We start from the raw sequence: 20123 nt of genomic DNA, 5'->3' as shown, positions 1-20123 counted from the left end.
CCTCCCTACACCCCTCTTCCTCCTCCTCCTCCTCCCTCTCTCCCACTACACTCCTCCTCCCTCTCCCCCACAACACTGCAGTTCCAGGATACTTGGGTTTGCTTATTGCAATTCGCAGAATTTGCTTGCAATAATGCGGAACATCCTGCCACAGGTTGTTCCCCCTTTTACGCCCTGTACGGACATCATCCTCGCATTCTTCCAGAGGAATCACTTGTGCCTTTCTCAAATCCTTCTGCTAATGACGCTGTACAACAACAGTTACGTTCTTCCGTCAGGCAGAATCTGATGCACAAGAGCAGTTGAAATGGCAAGCGGGTCAAACTAGTCAACCTGAACCTGAATATTAGGTATGGGATCGTGTCTGGTTGTCCACTGCGTGCCTCCACTTACCGCGTACAAGGAAACTGCTACCTAGATACGTAGGACCTTATCAGATCGATTGGTTCCTGAATCCTGTTGCAGTCGGTTAACAGTGTCCAAAACCTGGTGTCTACATCCGGTTATTCATGTTTCATTGGTTAAACCTTGTGTTCTAGGTACTTTCCTTGCTCATCGTCCGGCTCATTTATTGGTGCGCAGTTCCGAGCAATAGGAGATGGCTGCTATTCTAGACTAGATTTCCTGTGGTAAGGTTTTGTATCTGATCGATGAAAGGGCTATAGGATCGCACCTGGGAGAACTATAAGCATATACATGTTCCTCATTTGCTGTGCCATTTTTATGCTGAGTGACCAGACTGTCCCTGTGGAAATTGAACATTGGTGGGGGAAATCGGTTATGGTCCACCAGCAATCGCTGACCAGTTTCCGATGGAGTTTACCCTGGCGACTCGGGCAGCGCTGCTTGGTCAAGGACTCCATCTCCCACCACCACTTGCATAACTCCACCTATGGACAATGACGTTGTTACGCCAGTAAGATTAAACTCCACTACTTTGGCCCTGGATGTTAAATCAGTGTTACTCACTAATCATGTTGCTTCTCAATATCAATGTTACCGACGTTCGCAAGTGGATTTTTCGTTTGTTGCTTCCAGTTATTTTGCTGTGTTCTAGGTTCATTGCTTTTTGTCTCCTGTTTTTTTTTGTCTGGAATTTGCTGATACTTTGTTCTAAACTATCTGGATATTACTAAAGAACTGAGGATCGCCCCTGCTGTCAACATTGAACATTTCCTGCAATTCATGTCAAGGAACTGTGTGGTCTTTTGCCATAGGCGTTCGCATGCTGTCGGGATAGTTCCCATTCAAATTTTTCTCTTGAATTGTGGCGGCGGTCATTTGTGTCATTTGCACCAACAGGTTTTCTGACCTATGGACTTGTGTTTCTCTTGTTGGCTCAATCTCCTGTCCTAACAAAGGAAAGGTCCTCAGGTAAGAATATATATGTGGGTATTTGCTCGATAAATATAGTTGAAGACCTCATTAAGAAATCTAGCTCATCATGCGTAGCTGGCCCAGATGGGTTACATAATGCCCTACTCAAGTTACATTCTAACCTATGGGCGACCATCTTGCACAAAATCTTTCGACACATTTTGTTAAATCGGGTCATTCTGGTCTCGTGGCGTACATCATTAATTGTACCAATTTTTAAAAAGGGTGATCGTTCATCACCTTATAATTACAGACCTATCGCATTGCTGGACGCTCCTGGCAAGATTTTGGCCTGGTTGGTTTTGCGTGATTTTAATGCCTGTACCTTATCCCATAAGAGACGTGACCCAAATCAATCGGGTTTTGTGGCAGGCATGGGAACGGCAGTGAATTTGCTATGCCTTAATGCAATTGAAGCTCAGTCCCATGCCACAAAGCAGCCGATCTATTTTGCCTTCGTAGGCCAGCAATCTGCGTTCGACTCGGTTTCCTGAGTCCTCCTCTGTCAAAATTATTAAGAGCTGGGTGCCCTCCTTCATTATGTGACATCATACATGCTTTCCACTCAAATACATCTAGTCAGATCAGTTTGTCAATGGGAGGATTGCTATCATCATCTAATCCAACATCACGAGGGCTGAAGCCGGGATGTATCCTTGCTTCAGCCCTCTAACTTCTTTTTACATGATGGCCAACAGGCTTTTGAAAACGTGATTTCTGATTCCCCTAAGTTCAATGGCTCATTAATCAAAGTCCTATTATATGCAGACGTCCTTGTACTCATTTCCAAAACTCCTATTGGTCTACAGAAACTACTAACTGCCTTTGATCAATATATCGCCCAAAACTAACTGAAAATGAACACCACAAAAACGCAGACAGTAGCTTATTTGCCTAATAAAAAAAACTCGGGGACAAATGATGTGGTCTATTAACAATGTAAAAGTGGTACCCAGTTATATGTATTTGGGAATGGTTTTTGAAGGTTCAATATATTCGAGAGGCCACATGGAAGCCATTGAGCGAATGTTAGCCTCAGCCATATCGCAAACTAAAATATTATATAGGTATGGCAAATTGACATATTGGAATGTAAAAATAATTCTCTGTGTCTATTGTATGGGTTTGGTGAACGAACCCGTGGGATACCCTTATGGCACCCATGGGTGGGGGTACAACCCTGTGCCCCTAGTGTATGTTTTTGGGCACCTGTGGGTGGCCCGCAGAGCAGGGTATGGGCTGGTGGCAGCTTGTGCTGAATTTGACAGGTGCGCGGAGTATCCTCCATTTTGGGGATACCACGGCCCTGCCATTGGGATCAGTTGATTCCTGATGGAAAACAAGATGGCCCCTGCGGCCTCTTGCTTTCTGTTACCCATTGCCTTGTTTTCCCAAAGTCCTGGGAAGCCCTGACTCTGTCCCTTCCCCCTGACTGGCTGTTGGGTGGAAGTGCCATATATGATGTTGTTGTGAAGGCCCGGCCAGACTAGCTGGAGCCTTCCCAGTGATGTATGTTGTGGGTACCTCCTGTGGGTGGGACCCGGTTGAATAGAGTGTGTGATGAATATGCATTCTGTGTTGTGGATGTCTAGTATCTGGTGGTTGACACAATGACTGGGACAGCCCTGCCCGAAACCGTTATGAATGCAGTTGGGAGTGTTGAATGGCTCGGTACTTGTCCCAATACACATAACTTGTTGTGAGTGTCTGGAGAGAAGTGAATGGCCGGGATACCTTGTGTGCCTGATTGGCTGCCTGCCTGCATGAATGCCCTTAGTCGTGATTGGATGCTTGAGTGTGACCCAGCGGAATGAATGGGAGATCAACAGTATATCTGGGGGCCTCTCACTGCTAGGAATCGTGTTCAGAAGCTGAAGTCCACTATGACGAGTAACTGGAGTAACTGAAGCTTGACCTTGAAGCCCCGCTGGACGAGAAGAAGTGCTGTTGCTCTCCTTCACAATCTGAAAGCTGCTGTGTCTCCAGGACTGACCCAGAGAGGACCTGGTAAGGCGCCCTCTTCCCGAGCTACGAGGGACCATCGTGCACAGCTGATCTTTGCCAAGGCTCCCTGGTAGACAGAACTTCGACAGGCTGCCGACCCGAGACGGGGACTGCCGTGGAATCTTAAAGAGAAGCACCCGGACTGTTGTCCGCCACTGTAGACGACCGCCGTCGCCGACCGGAGCCGCCGTGCTCCCGTTTGCCTAAGAACTTCATTTTGATCATCGTACGCTCTCGTCTGCATCGTCGCCCGCTTTATCCCGCTGGAGAAGGCCCGACCGTTGACGCGCCGAGGAGCATCCGCAGGTGGGTTTTCCGCCACCTACGGACCACAGAGACGCCGACGACTCGACGCCCTTGCGTGGCCACAGTTCTTCATCATCTTATTGCGGTCCAGAACTATCGTCACCGAGGTGCCCCGCACGCCTCTTCGTTGCAGGATGCCAACGCTGTCGTCGACGAGCACCGCTAGGAACGAAACTACCACTTCACGGCCGTAGTTCAACCTGTTCGCTGTCGGACGTTCGACAACCCGTGACTCCTGCCTTAAAGGGAGGGCACTCAAGAAGGGCCGTCGATTCCCCGACACCGAACGCCGAGTTCCTCGACGCCTCTCGACGATCCGTGGCTCCTGCTTTAAAGGGAGTCACTCAAGAAGGATCGGTCGACCCATCTTCGGAGAACTCTACTCCACCAGGCATATTGGGGGGGTAAAGCATTAATAGGAGGAAATAAGACTATTGCTTCCACCATCTTCCGTTCCTGCCTATCTCTATTGCTGGTTTCCTCGTTATTGATCTGTGTGACATTTTAACCGTACAGTTGATGCACTTTAATGAGATTCGATAACATTGGTGGTACCACTTTAGTATTGTATATATTTATCATTGTTGACTTCCGAGTACAAAGAGCGTTATTGTGATCGTGTACATACCTTTGAATATTAATTATATAAAGACTGTTTTCAGTAATACAGTGTGTGGATATTCCTTTGTGGGGGTTCGGGGACTACACTGTACTTAAGAACCAGCCCGCATCACCTCCTGAGAAGCTAGGCCTGGATTGCTTGTCCATTGCTACCATAATAGAGAATCTTGGCTGGGGTCCTCTGTGCCTCTCCTCTACCATATAGAGGACAGAAGTACAGACACCCCCTAACAGTCTTTACAGTGCCCCCATAAGGAATGGTTCCTGCTGCATGTCCACCTTTTCATTGAATCCCTTGGTCTTGGGTGTTTGGTTGCACTTGCTCAGGCTGGGCTAGTCAGGGGAATGTTTACGGTCTTCGGTTCTATGTCATTTCATCGACAGCTGTTTTTTTAACTTTTTTTATTTTAATGAAGATTCTTTGCTGAAAAAACAGATCAAAATATTTATTTTATTTTTGGGTGTTCAGCCAACCCCCCACCCCCATCGTTGAACTATTCCTGACCCACCCCAACCCTTTAGATGTCCCGACCCCCTATATTTTGCGATTTTCTATTTTTCGGCGGCCAAAGAGTTTCATTTAAAAAAACACCTGTCAATGAAAGGACATCGTACCCTGTCTTTGTGGGTCCTTATCTGAGGAGAACTCATCATTACGCATGAAGCCTTGAAAAGGCCGGAAAGACTATCCTGTGAAGGACAGAGGAAGTTAACAGTGTTAACTGTTAATTAGCGGGGGGAGCCCTTTAATGGGAGACTTTGAAAAGTGCTATGAATTGTGAAAAACCTGAAGGTGTTTTATGACTCAGTCCCCGGAGATGCCTTATTCAGGTGGCCAGGGAAGGGCCATTGCTATTGGATGCGGACCCTGGGGGTAGCCAAGCAAGGGATGATCACCTAGGGAGTGGGGAGGAGAGACAGGAAGGCGAGACATGGTATCCCCCCATTTCCTGACAGTTATGTACTCCATATTCCATCTACCTTTATGGGATACTACAACTGCCATAACTCCCCTCCTTTCCCAATCAGTCCAACTACTGAGATGAGGAAGACTGAGACTAGGAAGATTACCACTAGTAACATATACTGGCCTTGACCCACTAATAAGGTCGGAACTCCGTCACAATCACACACACACACACACACCTGAAACTCATGGACCATTTTTCAAACGATAAAAGATGGAGCATAGAAAGACAGAGAGGGATGCAGGGGCCAAGAAGGAAGACAAGTTGCATGGTGAGATGGAGGAGCAGCTGAGAGAGAACTGCCAAGAACCAGGCCACAGAGAACGGGACGCTGAGACACTGACAGGCTGCGAGTTGAGGCAGGAGAAAGCGTGGCAGGCAGCTGTTTCTCCAAGAAGCCAGGAGAGTTCAGAAAAGGGAGCCGAGGGGTCACCTAGTCCCTTTCTTCCATGCACCAGCAGACTGCTCGTTTCCTCCCCTGGCTCCGAGGCCGCCACGACTGCGACCTCGACGACCTGAAAACAGAAGGACACGCAAAAGCAATCACAGCTGGTGAGTTCAAAGAAATGGAGAGTCGATTTGTGAAACGCAGGATTGTGGAAAGCTACAGTATTACTACAAGTTGAAGGATAAAGACATTGAACTGAAAGATTGAATGTATTTGGCCGGCGAGGGGGCTGATGAGAAACAAAGTAACAGAGCAGTGCCGTGTGAGAAGGCACATTGTTAAATGCTTCTTGAAGGATAACAGAACAGTGAAAAATTAAAGCAAATAGTGCTGAAAGTCACTAAAGGGAAGGGCACGGTGGAAAGAGCGTGCAGAGATCCCGAAAGGCTAATGTGAAAGTGAATGGATACTTTTGTGAAGCGAGGAACACAGTGGCTGAGGGCCTGTTCTGCGAATTCACGTGCAAGAGGAACGGATATTAAGAAACCAACCCAATTGTCAGTGATTACGCATAGGAGTGAGAATACCGTGCAGTTGCGAACGTCTCCGACAGGTGAAAAATGTGAAAGAGAAGTACAAAGGTTGCGGAAGGGAGTAATCCCAGAGCACGGTGAGGCAGATCTGTTTAGCTGGAAAGTGTTTCAGCCATGTTTAAGCGTTTGAAGACAGGCAAGGACAGCCTGTGAAAGTAAACAAGAAGGAACTTTGTGAATATCTGTATATTTGACAATTGTGAAGCCGGGTGAGGGAAGACCGAAAGAATCAGTTGAAGAGCACCATGATGTATATTGAACTGACATTGAAATAGGCAAGGGAAGCCTAACAGATTTATGGGAAATCTTTGAACTGGTCATACTACTCACCTTGAAGGAACTTTGTAAGAACCCAATTGAACTGAACCTGGAGGAGGGAGTGGTGAGCCACTTTCATCGCCATTCTGACATTGTTTTGACACTCTTATTTGCAAGCCTTTTCCCACACTTCGTTATTGTGAAATGTGAGGCCAAGTACAGGTTTCTGACACAGACTGTTTCCTTTGTTTGACTGACTTGGAACATTTTGTTTTACTTTGATGGTCGAGACTACTCCCATTATAGAATTAGGGCCAGATAGGAAGTCTCCAACCGAAGTCAAACTTCATAAAGGAGTTGAAACTTGTACCTTTGTGTCTGTGTCCTTACTTGTGATACCATGCCTGCCTCCCAGAATCAAGATTACATATTAAGCCAATGTCTCAGAGAAAGAGCCTAGTAGAGAGACTCCAGGAGTGGTGGTGCCTCACCCATGATAAATATATATATCAAACCCCAGAAGGGTATAGTCGAAAGAGTAAACTACTCAAAATCAGAGGAAGGACTGTAAGAGATTATATTAAGAAAACCATTAATGAAACTACTCAGAATATTGATAAGCATTACACTGCCTGGAACACCAGACATATGAAAAGTTGAAGGGAGTTAATAAGACACTGAGAATCAGAAGAGACCATATTATTAAACTTTACTAGAGAATTATATTTTCATATTCGATATGTATTTGAACTAAGAGAACCCTGAAGTAAAGCCTTGAGTCAGAAGACCGAAGGGAAGCAGCCAGGAGAGAGACATTCTTTTGGCAAACTTTAGTTATTGGTACTAGTGGTAGGGTCGGGTATATTAGATTTTGGACAGAGGACATTTTTGATTTGGAATTCCTGATGACAGACGTACTTAGTTTGGTTAGGTAGGGAACATCCCTGTAGCAATAGGGTAAAGTAGCCCTTTTCTTTATTATTTTGAATAAGAATCGAGGTAATGTCCAATTTGTGTCCAACTCCTCCTTTCGACCCACAACCGTAAGTGGGAATGAAGGTGACAGCATAGTAATGGTGCTGGAAGTGTGACTTGAGTGCCAAATTTAGCTCAATTAGCAAATGCATGGCTTTTTCAAGAGAGCATGTGTAGGATGTCCCGATTTAGAACTGGGGACCATTGTCGGGTTTATTGTCTCACTTCATGATTTTAGTATGGCGAAGGGAGTGTGAAGGAATGATAGGCCTTGCAATGTAGATGGGCGTTGTGTTACACTCATTTATAAAGCGCATGTACACCCGAAGGCACCATGGCACTGAGAGTAGAGGAGGAGCAAAAAGGGACTAGAAGAGCAGTGTTTTAAGTGATCGCAAGAAAGAGATCATCAGTGGTAGCATGGAGCGTGAACAGGAGTTTATTCCAGGCCCTTGCGGCCACCACCGAGAAAGCACATCCCCTATCCTAGCCAGCCTCACACAAGCAACTAGAAGCAGTAAGGCAGACTGGGAACGGAGGGTGCGTGAGGGTTCATATTGAGAGATCTTTTCCTGGAGATATTCAGCTCCTTGTTTATAGAAGGCGCGGTGGACAATACAGAGTGATTTGAACAGGATCCGCTTCTCCACAGGAAGCCAGTGCAGTTTTCTGAGCACAGGTGACATGCGAGTACGAGGAGGAGGGTGGGAAACTGCTCTAGCAGCAGCATTTTGAAGCAGCTGAAGTCTATTTATAATATAGACAGGTTGGCCAAGATAAAGTGAGTTACAGTAATCAACTGTCCTCAGAAGTAGAGCACAACCACAGGGGCATGAAATTGTGTAGGGATATAGGGTACAACTTTCCTTAGTACGCAGAGTTTAAAATGGCCAGATTTTCTGACAGCATCAGCCTGATTGGCCATTGATAGGGATGCAGAGAGCTTAACCGCAAGATTTTTCACAGAAGTGGACGGAAGGGGAAACGGGCCAAGAGAGGTAGGCCAGAATTCTGGGGTCCAGAAAGAGAGGGGGCAGGTTGTTCCCACCACCAAGACCTGCGTCTTGTTCCCCTTTAGTTTGAGCAAGTTTAGTGCCATCCATGCTCCCAGGTCCTCCAGGCAACTCCTCAGACGGGCAGCAGTGTCGGGACGAGTGAGGTCAAGACGAACTAACAGCTGGGTGTCATCAGCATAGGAGCAGAATCTAAATCCATGGAAACGAATGAGAAGGAGGAATCTGATATATATATTGAAGCGTATAGGGGAGGATGCAGATCTTTGAGGGACCCCACAAGTAAGCCTCACCGGTTCAGAGCAGAAAGGGGGGGAGGGAGACTGATGGAGACCGGTCAGCCAAAAAGGCAAAGAACCAGTTTAAGACCTTGTTGGATATCCCGATTTCCAACAAACGGGAGAGGAGTATGGTGTGGTCAACCATGTCGTAAGCCGTGGATAAATCCAACCACATTACTGCTCCTACTCCACCTTGGTCAACCAGGTGAGCTAGATCATCAAGTACAGAATTAAATACAGACTTGGTGCCCCTTCCAGGGCGAAAGCCAGATTGGAAGATGTCAAAGCATCCTGAGGATTCCAGAAAGGAGGATAGAAGAGGGGATACAAGGGCCTCCATGACCTTCATCAGCACAGGGAGAAGTGAAATGGGGCATACATTTATCAGCATCCCAGGATCAAGTGAGGGCTTTTTTAGCAAAAGTATAACCAGAGCATGCTTCAGTGGACTAGGAATAGATCCCTCAGAAATGACACATTAACTGCCGCCGTAATATGAGAAATGACTGCCTTTAAGCAATGTGAGCAGTATAGGGTCAGTCGGGGAGGCAGATTTAAGGCACTGAATAGCCTCAGGGATGTCCAATTCACAGAAAACAGGGAAAGAAGACCAGGTGGACCTAGGCAATGGGGGAGAGGGGTCAGAATGGGGGCGGGGGGGTTGACTGGCCACCACTCCAATACCATGGCGGATGGTTTCAATCTTAGTCAAAAAGAAAGACAAGGCGTTGCAGAGGGATTGAGATGGGGTAACAACAGAGCCCATTGTACTAGGGCTGGACAGGGACTGAACAAGTTCAAATAAGGCCTTAGGTTTGTTGACAGCAGCTTGCACCTTGTAACTGAAAAAATATTTTTTTGCAGCTTTAATGGCTTTTTGGTAGGCAGATATAGTGCTACAAAAAAACATTAACAGTATTAGAGTATTTTGCACGCCATTTCCTCTACATGGCTCCAAATTATGATTCCTGGCTTTACACAGCATGAGTGGGGCCAGCTGATCTGCCACAGTTAGAAATGACTCCCAGAGAACTGAGGGAGCAAGGGCTGTGGGAGGTCAGTTTGGCATGAAGGGAAACAACCAGATCAACTTTGTTTACCTTGTGCCAGTTGCGTTTAGAAAAGGCAGATTTGGCCGGGTGCACCACGGTGTCCTGCATTTGAATAGAGAATGAGATTAAGAAATGGTCAGTCCAAAGAAGTGGAGAAAGGGACGAAACCACCATGTCAGTGTGGGGGTCAAAGATAAAATGCAAGATATTACCATGTTGGTGGGTAGATTCTGAAATCAGTTGAGGTAGTGAGGTCCACCATCAGTGCAAGAAAATTAGCGACTGAGCTAGCGGAGGAGGTATTAGCTGGCAAATTGAAATCTCCCATGACCCACAGGATGGTATGTATGGTCTGAATTTCAGAGACCAGGTCAGTGAAATTAGTACAAATCATGGCATCCACACCAGGAGGCCGGTAAACCAGTAGGATAGTAAGCGTAGAAAAGGGGAAACAGAAATTCGGGCCAGACAGCACTCCATTTGGAGTGTATGGGTGGGCACTGTGCATACAATTTTATAGAGAGTTTTATGGATAATGGCCAGTCTGCCACCAGGGTGGGCTGATAGTCGATCAAGATGGACCAAGGTATAATTAGGGGGCAGAGCCTGTACAATGGCGGAACCAGATGTCTCCCTCAACCAGGTTTCTGTGAGAAGGAGCAGATCAGGCTGGGAGTCCATTAACAGTACAGGGCAATCAGGGTCGTGCGCCACTAAGGAACAAGCGTTAAGGAGTCCACATTGTAGGCCTGTTACTTCAGGTTTAATCACTGCAGTAGATGTATTGAGAAACTGAGGAGGCCAGTTTGTCTCAGATGGAGCGAAGGAGATCAGAGAGCCACGGTCCCAGGAGACCAATGAGGGGAAACTAATGTTCCCTTCCTGCCCGAGCCCTGCACGGACAGGCACAGACGGGCTTGCCTTAAGTGCGCCTTTGGCGTGCCTGCTGTGCCCGTCCGCTGCACGGCTGGGTGATACAGCACATAAATGCTGTGGGGGGAAGCAGGGAGAGGTCCGTTTGCTGTTTTTCCAGATGTGCGCACGTGAATTCGGCCACGCATGCGGGCTCTGTGACTCCTGCTAAGTACTAATGCTGCCTGAGACGCTGAATCCATTTAAGATTTTCCTACGTGCTCGACACTCAACATGTTGCATGGGAGTGAATATGTGCACAGTCCAGTCACTGTAAACAAGCAGTATTTTGCACATAAATAGTGACAGCCGTTGGTTACACCCAGCATCGTTATGAACACCCTTTCAGATGGGTATCTATTGCCCTAATACCAAGGGTGTGCAAGGACAAGGCAATAGAATTATTTTGTTACAACAATCCAGTTTCACTCATTTACGAAGATTCCAGATCTATCTACCTCTGAAGAATTTCCACCAATTTATTTAATATCGAAGATGGAAAGAAACATGTCTGGTTTTTGAGTGTAGTCATCAAGAGTGACTAACTAGTTTTTAGTAGCAGTGGCTAGGTTTTTCCGTCACGGACAATGCTAGCATTTCACAGTATAAATAATGTTTTGTTACTGGTTGCATTATGTTTAATGAATGTATATTATTCATTAGCTGATTATATATTTCTGCAGTGATTGATTAGGTTTATTTTTGTACATATTATGATAAATATTTTTTTGGGTTGAAGTCTGTTTGATGTTCACCTGTTTGTGAGTGAGTTGAGTATGATGAATTTGATTGAGTGTTTGGCTGAAGTTGTTGGTGATGCGAGTGTTTTCTGAGTTTGTTGTATGATTCATTATGAACAACAATATTGAGTTGTTTTATTGATTATTTGCAAATTAATACACTTTGAGAATGGTTATAATCCATATGGGAATTTTTATGATATAATAAAATACTTGTATTGATATGTGCATGGATCTGAATTGAATTCTTTCACCTCCAAACGTGAGACAATTAGTATTTTTATGTGGTATCTTCTTTTTCCTTATCCTTCATCTAACAGAAGCTTTTCATCCTGGTCTCTTAGTTTATGTAAGACACCAGTACTTCCCAGGTACAGCTAGGATTGTATTTGAACAATTTTTGTATGATGGAGAGGCAGAGAGACGCCAATCAGTGACCAAAGAAAGAGGACAGGAACAAACAACGTTCCAGTGCTCTTCTGCGAGAACGGCAAACACACAGAGTTTCAAACAGTTTCAGGCAGTAATAACATGAAGTTAAAACAGGCTGATATTATAATGCACAAAAGGTACACAGTAAAACTTACTCTGGCAGTATAGTGAAAAGCTGTGAGTGGCTTTATAGCGAATGTCCACTAGGACCTCCTGACTTCAAACGAGCCGACAAGCAAATGATCCGGCACATAAATGCCATGGGGGGAAGCAGGGAGAGGCCGAGAGACGCAAATCAGTGACCAAAGAGAGAGGACTGGAACAATCACAACGTTCCAGTGCTCTTCTGCGAGAACGGGAAACACATAGTGTTTCAAACAGTCAGAGGGTGGTCAGAGGGTGATGGGTCAATCAAGAAACAAGAAGAATTGAATGAGGAGACGAGGATGAGAGTTGTTAGGCTAGTGGGTTTGCAGGTAATAAAGGATGACAAGGACAACAGAGTGGCGTCTAGCTGGACTTTGTGGGCCTTGATAATGTTGGGATGTTGAACTCCACGGGCACAACTGAGGCTTCAGTGGGTAGGCATTCATGGAGGAGAGGTTGAGATTCTTAAAGAGGTTGAGGGTGCCATTGGGCCAGCAGATAAGGACAGCAAGAGGTTGATGCAAGAGATTGAAATGCAAAATATTTGAATGGCGAAGGTTGAAACCCATAGGCCAGAAGGCAGATAGGCTGGTTTTGTTGATCAGGAGGCAGGCACCACCATCTTTCATGGATAGGCAAGAGGATTCAGAAATGTAGCAGTGTCCGTGTGCAAATTTGCAAGAGTGGCAGTATACTGTGATGATATTCATGATTCAGCAAATGGCCATCAAAGCAAGATGGGCTTGGAGGGAGTGAACAGGGTCATTAAAAAAAGGAGGTGTGCTACAGAGAGATTGGGCATTCCATGGGTCCTAGAATTAGCAAAGAATGAAGTCAGAGTCTTTCATGTCAAGCAGTCCCATAACCTTCTGGTAGCCAATCAGCAATCAGGATGGTTCCCACCAGCTCCAGGAAGCTGTTACATGTCGAATGTTCCTGGCCTAATGTCGAAAAGCTTCAAGGGTGTCCCCACTTGAATTATTATTCAGAAAAAAAGGAATAGGTGTCAAGAAACGTATACCCATTGCAATCTGGTGTTAAAGGTAATCTTTGCAAAGCATTTCTATAAATCTATTTTTAAACCATTAGATTTTATCAGCGATTTAAATGCATACCTCATCAGCAAGAAATTCTTTACTAAGACCGAAGTCAGTCAGTACCACGTGGCCATCAGCATCTAGTAGGATGTTTTCAAGTTTTATGTCTCGATATAGAATTCCCAACTGCGGGCAGAAAAGTACAATTAACATTAAAAGTAGCAATCAAAAAGGCTAAAAAGTAAAAACTTGTTTTCAGTCATATTTTTCTATTGTGCTAGGCATAAACATGCTAAAAGTCCCTCACAGAAAAAACAAAACACAGCAATTATTCAACATGCATTGCATGCATCATATTTAAAGAAAAATACATTTTGGAATATACACTGCATTTTAAAGGTAATTTACAATGTTTGCCATCTACACCTTAAGTAAAGCTACATTATTACAATTGTATAATAAGAAGCATTAGCCATATTTTCATTTGAAACATACAAATAACAGGTAAGAAAGAGGGTTTAACATAGCGTTGAATGTACAATTCCTAAATGAGAGAGTAGGAAACAGGCAGGTGTAGGGAGAAGATAAGGGACATAAGCTATAAACAGGGGGAAAAAGGGGGTGAGGTTGATAGGTAAAATGGTAACAAGAGGGAGTTCAAGCGTACCATCTCTTCCAAAGTATGAGAAGGATGTAAGAAGGATATACATGAGAAATAGGATTGCGTTAATTTGATGGCCAATAAGGTGTTTTGTTATCACCAGAGTGATGGCGTCCCCTGCCTTCTTCTGGGGACTGAAAAGGCATTGGATGAGATAACCAGCCGGGGCTACCTCGAGCCAGCGGATTTTGGGCCCATTGTCAGTATTCGCTTGACGCCCTAACTGCGGTCCCGCCACATGACAAAAAAAAGAAATCAGTGTTGCACAAAGCACAGGCCTGTCGTGGGAGTTTAGAAACTCTCTGCCCACTAGCCCAGTAGTGCGGTACAGCCCTAGAAGCTTGGACCCTGCCTAGACTCCTTTCAAGAACTTGCAGGTGGATATCAGCTCCATTAGCAGATTTAAAATTCCAAAACAGAAAACGAAAGCTGTACCTATAAGGGAATAATTTCTTCTCACTTTACGCTGGCAGTCTGTCTGTGTACTGTTACTGTTACTGTTTCATCCAGTATATCAAATGAATGATTTTAACAAATTCACAATGAGCTTGGAGGTTCTGTGGATACAATGTTGCCAGTTTGCCGCTACCAGAATACTCAGAGTCCATTGCGTGAGGAATTTTTAGGCCGGGGAAAACCATTTTCCATTTCTCAAATGCTTAATGAAATTGTATGTTTTGGTAACTTACATAGTGTATTTCCAGCCTCTACATCACACACTGGAAACCATTAGGAAAGAAAAAGAATTACAGACTAGGCCCAGCCCATTGGTCCAAAAGCAGCCTCAGATACACTCTGGGAAGAACAGTCAAAGCCTTCACTTAATTACAAGTCGCAGATGAAGACCCTCACTAAAGACTACCTGGGGGGAAGAGGGAACAGATTATAAAAGAATTCAGCTGCAGTGGCTCAGTGAGCGTTGTATAAACAGGAGGCTGTCACTGAAGAAGGCTGGGGACTGAACAGCAGTGGAAGAAGCAGGGGCTGTAAAGAGGCAAACGGTGTGGTGGCAGCAGTGGAGAGCAAGAGGATCTGGCGTGCTAAGAGGGTAAAACAAAGAGGGTCAAACAAGTGGTAAAAGTCAAGGGAGTTACAGAGGAAGTAGAAACACCAGAAGATGGTTGCAGGAGGAGGTGGTAATGCAACAGAAGAATGGAAGTCAAGAGAAGGGGACAGAAGCCAGGTTACAGGAAGAGGAGGTGAAACCCAAAGAGAAGGAGGCAGCAACACCATCAGGGGCCAAGAGTGAAAAAGGAGAATTATTAGGGGGAGCTTGATATTGAGGAACAGACGATGCGACTTAGAGGTTGTAGTTAGGTGGTATGATGAAGATTGGAGGTGTAACAGCAGAGGAAGGTATTTTCCTGGCAAAGGAAATACCCAGATGAGGAGGTGGCTTAGGGGTAACAAGAGAGCAGAGAGATGTGAGGGGTCAGAAATGAACGTCGGACACAAAGTTGTCATATTTTTGGTTAAAGACTTTTATTAACACATGGGAGGTTGGGAGATAGGCCTTTCTGGCCCTGCTCTTGAGGGATTTCCCTACTTCAAACCAAAAACTAAGGATCTGTCTGTGTGAGGATGCCAAAATTACAACTGTCCTTGTGCCCAAACGTTCTATCCGGACCCTCACACTACAAATCAAACTACAGTGAAAAAGGGGTATGTCTTTAACCTGGTGATTGCAAAAATAGTTCATAAAGAAAAATAGAACAGCGCCAACATAACATTTCTTCAAGGTAAAACAGACATTGGTTCCAGAGGGCGATTCCCTTCCCCTGGATTGTTTTTCTAGATTGCCAACAATTCTTGAGCTAACAGTCGTGGTTCACAACAATCCTGTTAGTTGAAAAGCTACTCAGCTTTGTAGTTCCTTCTTTCAAACGTTCCTTCTCATTTAGCAAACATAGTTTATATCCTTTCTTGGGACTTCCTGTAGGTCTGCAACTGTCTGGTATACTCCGCAGCCAGGACTTCTTATATTCACAGGTAACAGTTCCTCCTTCACTTCCACAATTGAATACATTTTCTTTCACTAGTACAATATCTAAGAAGATACATGTATTTGTAAATCTGATTGATTCAACATTTGCTCTAGTTTCCTCCATATTTGCATTCCATACATTCATATATGGCTGGGGACTCGCTTATGCAGCAGAGCTTTGTCGCCCGGTTTCCACTCTCAACTGCTTTCACGTTGTTCCAGCTTCTCTCACGGCTTTGCTCCAGCATGCTCGTCTTGCTTCAGGTACCAGTAGGTGAAACGCAGTCTTCTCCAGTTGCTGAACGCCCAGGAGTCTTCCCTTGGCTCCTGGCGTGTCTGCAGCATGTCCTGCTTGCTCAGTGTTCCTCTGCCTATCTGTTGGCAAGCCCCTCTGCTCCACCACAACGTTTCATGCCTCCACGCCTCACTGAGAGGTGTGATGTCTTCTGAGATAGCAGCAGCCTCTTGCAGTTTTTTTTTATCTTCAAATGTCCATGCACATGTGCATTCTCAAAACAACTAGCACGTTCATTGAGCTTGAGGCTCTATCCGCCGTGTATCGTTCCCTTCTTGCTCCTCGTCCCACTACTTTGGTAATTGTGTGAGATGGAGTCCATTGATGTAAACTGATGCCGATTACTTGGGAAATGACTTGCAATGATTTCAAATGATGAGCCAGTTCTACATGGATGATACTTAGAACTGGAAAAGACGGGAGACCGCTAGAGGGCGCAGAGCAAGATGGCCAGCGCCAGCCGGAGCGAAGGGAGAATCCGGCGGGTCACAGCACCGGAGGCACTGTAAACCATTGGTCCCCGGAGCCCATGAGAAGGAGCCAGTGACGCGGCAAGTGCAACTGGCACCCGAGATCCGGAAGCGGTGTGCTCGTGCCGGAGTGCGGTGAGCAGATTATAAGCACTGGTAGGGGGGGGACAGACCTGGGCCAAGAGGCGGTGACTGAAATAAAGCATCACAAGGGCAACGGAGGGAGGCGAACGGCACAGCAACAAGCCTCAGCCCCCAGGTGGTGAATGAGCAACATACTGCAGTTATTAACGGCGAAACCAGGCCAGAAGGTGACTGCTGAAGTGGGAAGCAAGCCCAGGAGGGGCAGGAGAAGGCGGCAGCCCCAGAGAGCAGTGGACAGAGAAGAGGTGAGGAGAGGAGACCACCAGCAACCCCCCGGGCAAACCATCTAGTTCCCCCAGCCACAGTAAAGAGTGAGCCCAACGGTGAGGGGAGAGGCTGCCCCACCAGTGCTAGAACAGCCCCTTGAGGGGGCTGGAGGAGCATACAGCAATGGGACTGCACAGCGGTGGCCCGGAACTGCAAAGGGAGAGGACAGTGGAACCCGGATTGAGTGCGTTGAGGTGGGGGCACCATGGCAGCACGTGGGCTGGGAACCCTGCAGCACAATGTGCAGGTGATCCTGACTGAGCCAAAGGCATTCAGAGCAGAGGTGCAGACCTCTATGGGTGCCATTACAGAGAGGGTCACCAAGGAAGAAGAGAGAGTGGAGGCCCTGGAACACACCCAAAGTGCCACAGACATAACGACTGTGGGTTTGGAGGTCCGGATCAAAGAACTGGAGAGCAAGGAAACTGAGATCCAAAGTAAAAAGGATGATGTGGAAAACCAGGAGAGGAGGAACAATCTGTGGATATTGGGCTTCCTGGGCATGGATGGGGGATTTTCCTGGGGACCTGGAAGCCAAACTGTCTGGGGAGAGGAAACTCATGGGTGAAGCCTTCGACAAGGAGGTATGCTTTGATCGGGTCCACCATGGCGCTGGAGGAGTGAAGGAGCCCGGCTCAGTCGTGGCACAGTGCCATAACTACAGAGACAAGGAGGACATCTTAAAGAGGGCCCGGGAGGTGGGCGACCTTGAATGGGAGGAGGCCACAGTAAGGATCTACCAGGACCGGTCAGTCAAACTACACGCTGGAGCAGAGAAGGATGTGCAGGCCCCTGACACAATGGTTACAGGAAGAGGGGATGCACTACCACTGGTGTTTCCCCTTCGCTCTCTCCTTTGAACATGGGGGGAGGGGGGGAACAGTGTGAGCTCAAGCACGGAGAGGATGTCGCCTGGCTGCTGGCAGAGCTATGATATGATATGGCATTGCATTTATAACGCGCCTATACATAAGTGTTTCAAGGCACGACGAGGCAAGGGAGGGGGAACAGAGGAAAGAGACAACGATCTTACTAGGCCAGGTGTCATTGAGATCGCGCAAGTGCAGGGGAAGGGGGAAGGACAGTGCCGTACATGGGATCGACAGTATAAAAAATAATAATAATACAATTTTAAAAAGCAATAAGTAAAACGTGCGGCCAACTGGTGGCAAGTGCAGACATCAGGTGTCAGGTGCTGGTAGGGGACTGTAGGAATACAGAAAAGGAGTAGGGGACTTTTCAGGAGAAGGATGGCCAACACAGATTGCGAGAGCGGTTCAACAGTGCCTTTACACAACCAAAAAGGGTAGAAAGGAATTGGCTTCCAGGAAATCCAAGAAAGCTCTGGCGAACCAGCCCAAAGCACCCAGTTGAGGGGGGCTCACGACAAAATGAGTGAAAGGAGGAAAGGGGGGTGGTGGTTTAAGTGTGGTTCACAAAGTTGATGTTGGTGGGGGGGGGGCGGTGGGTTTATTGTCACGCTGGTGATTCCCAGATGTCTCAGAAATAAGGGGGTGGAAGTCCCGGCTGGGCACGGTTGCCCAAACATTTTAGAAGGGGTTTACAGGTTAGAGGGGGGAGTATGGGAGGGGTAAATGCATAGCACAGTCGCAATGGCCGGAGAGAGGAGGTGTCACCCTCGGGGTGCACTGGAGGGCTTCACCGCAGCCTAATTATGGTTAACTGGAGCATGGCCACGCTTAATGTAAAGGGACTGAACTCCCTGAACAAGCAGTCATTAACGGCCGGTCTGTTCCATAAGACAAGCTGCAGGTACTTTTTTGCAGGAAACCCACTACAACCCCTTGTGGGTGGAGCGGGCACTGAAGGGGCAGATATTGGACAGATGTACTGGGCCTCTCACAGAGCCAGCAAGAAGGAGGGAGTTGGTATTGTCCTAGCGTGCTCTGCGCACTTGACGAAGGTACAGGTACGGAGGGGTTTTGGAGGAAGATTTGTGGCGGTAAAGTGTTGCCTGAATGGGACAATGATCACCCTGGCATCTCTGTACGCCCCCAATGTACACCAACTAACTTTTCTTGGGAAGATCTTCTTAGTCTTGGAAAAGTGGGGGTGGGGGAAGGACTGACGATGGTGGGAGGTGATTTCAATGCCATAGTGGATCCCTCTGTGGTCTGGTGGTCAGCACAGGGTGACCGGGTCAAACCACAGGGGAGGGAACACAAGGCGTGGGCGCAACTCCTCGAGGACCATTTTTGGGAAGATGTGTGGAGATCTAGGAAGCCCCAGGTGGGGGGTTACACTTTCTTCTCACCCCGACACCAAACACACACGAGAATTGGCTTCCTGCTGGTGCCCAAGCAGCAGGGGGGGGCGATAGTAGAATCCCCTTTAGTGGGTTCAGTGACATGGTCGGATCACAAGATGGGAGTGGTAGGTTGGGGGGTGGTGGAGGTGAACCCTGAGGTAATAGTGTAATAACAGTCTCTTCAAGGACACGGTTTTTAAGGAACCTCTTCGGAAAGAGATAGGACCCTTCTTTGAGACAAACGTCACAGGGGAGGTGCAGTGGAAAGTGGTGTGGGAGGCAGCGAAGGCCATGTCTAGTGGCCTCATTATACAGGAGGGCGCCCTGAAGAAGAGGGAGAGAGGGCAGCTTGAGGGGAAGTTGAGGGGGAGATCTTAGGGGATGAGGCTACAGCTCACGCAACCGGGGGTGGACCAGGAAGGGTTGCTGGCTGAGATGCGAGACAAACAGGAGCTACACTCACTCCCGATTGGGGGAGTTCAAAAGAATTGTGGTATGCAAAACAGCGATAGTATGAAAAGGGAGACTAAGTGGGGACCCTGCTAGCCAACTGAATAAAATAGCAAAGGGTGGAGAGACGAGTGACACGCATACATGCGCCAGAGGGGGATCTAATGAGAGTCCAGGGCGACATTCCTGAATGCTTTGCTCAGTTTTATGAGGGCTTCTACGAGCAGCCACCGGGGGACAAGGGACAGGCTATACAGAAATATCAGGGGTTGGGGGGGCGTCAAATACCAAGATTGACTGATGAGGAAAGGGCCACACTAGAGGCAGAAATCACAGAGAAATATTGGGAACCATAGCCCACCCTGAGTCAGGGAACGCGCCAGAGAGGATGGCTACACCTCTGCCTTTTATAAACAGTTCCAGGAACTGCTAGCGGGTCCCATGGCTAACATGTTACTCTATCCAGGCTACGGCAGATA

The 20123-nt window shown here is 46.9% G+C and overlaps 1 protein-coding gene across 1 annotated transcript in view; it reads right to left on the bottom strand.

Annotated features, from left to right (window-relative positions):
- Nucleotides 1-20123, bottom strand: part of RPS6KA5 (ribosomal protein S6 kinase A5) — a 1757411-nt gene that overhangs the window by 1310898 nt on the left and 426390 nt on the right. The window contains exon 6 of the mRNA XM_069637449.1: nucleotides 13183-13290. Within this exon, the coding sequence (XP_069493550.1) occupies nucleotides 13183-13290 (108 nt within the window). The remainder of the gene's footprint in view (nucleotides 1-13182; nucleotides 13291-20123) is intronic.

The sequence above is a fragment of the Ambystoma mexicanum genome, chromosome 14, assembly GCF_040938575.1.
Source record: "Ambystoma mexicanum isolate Mex_15411 chromosome 14, UKY_AmexF1_1, whole genome shotgun sequence".
Taxonomy (NCBI): domain Eukaryota; kingdom Metazoa; phylum Chordata; class Amphibia; order Caudata; family Ambystomatidae; genus Ambystoma; species Ambystoma mexicanum.
This window is presented reverse-complemented; position numbering and strand designations above follow the sequence as displayed.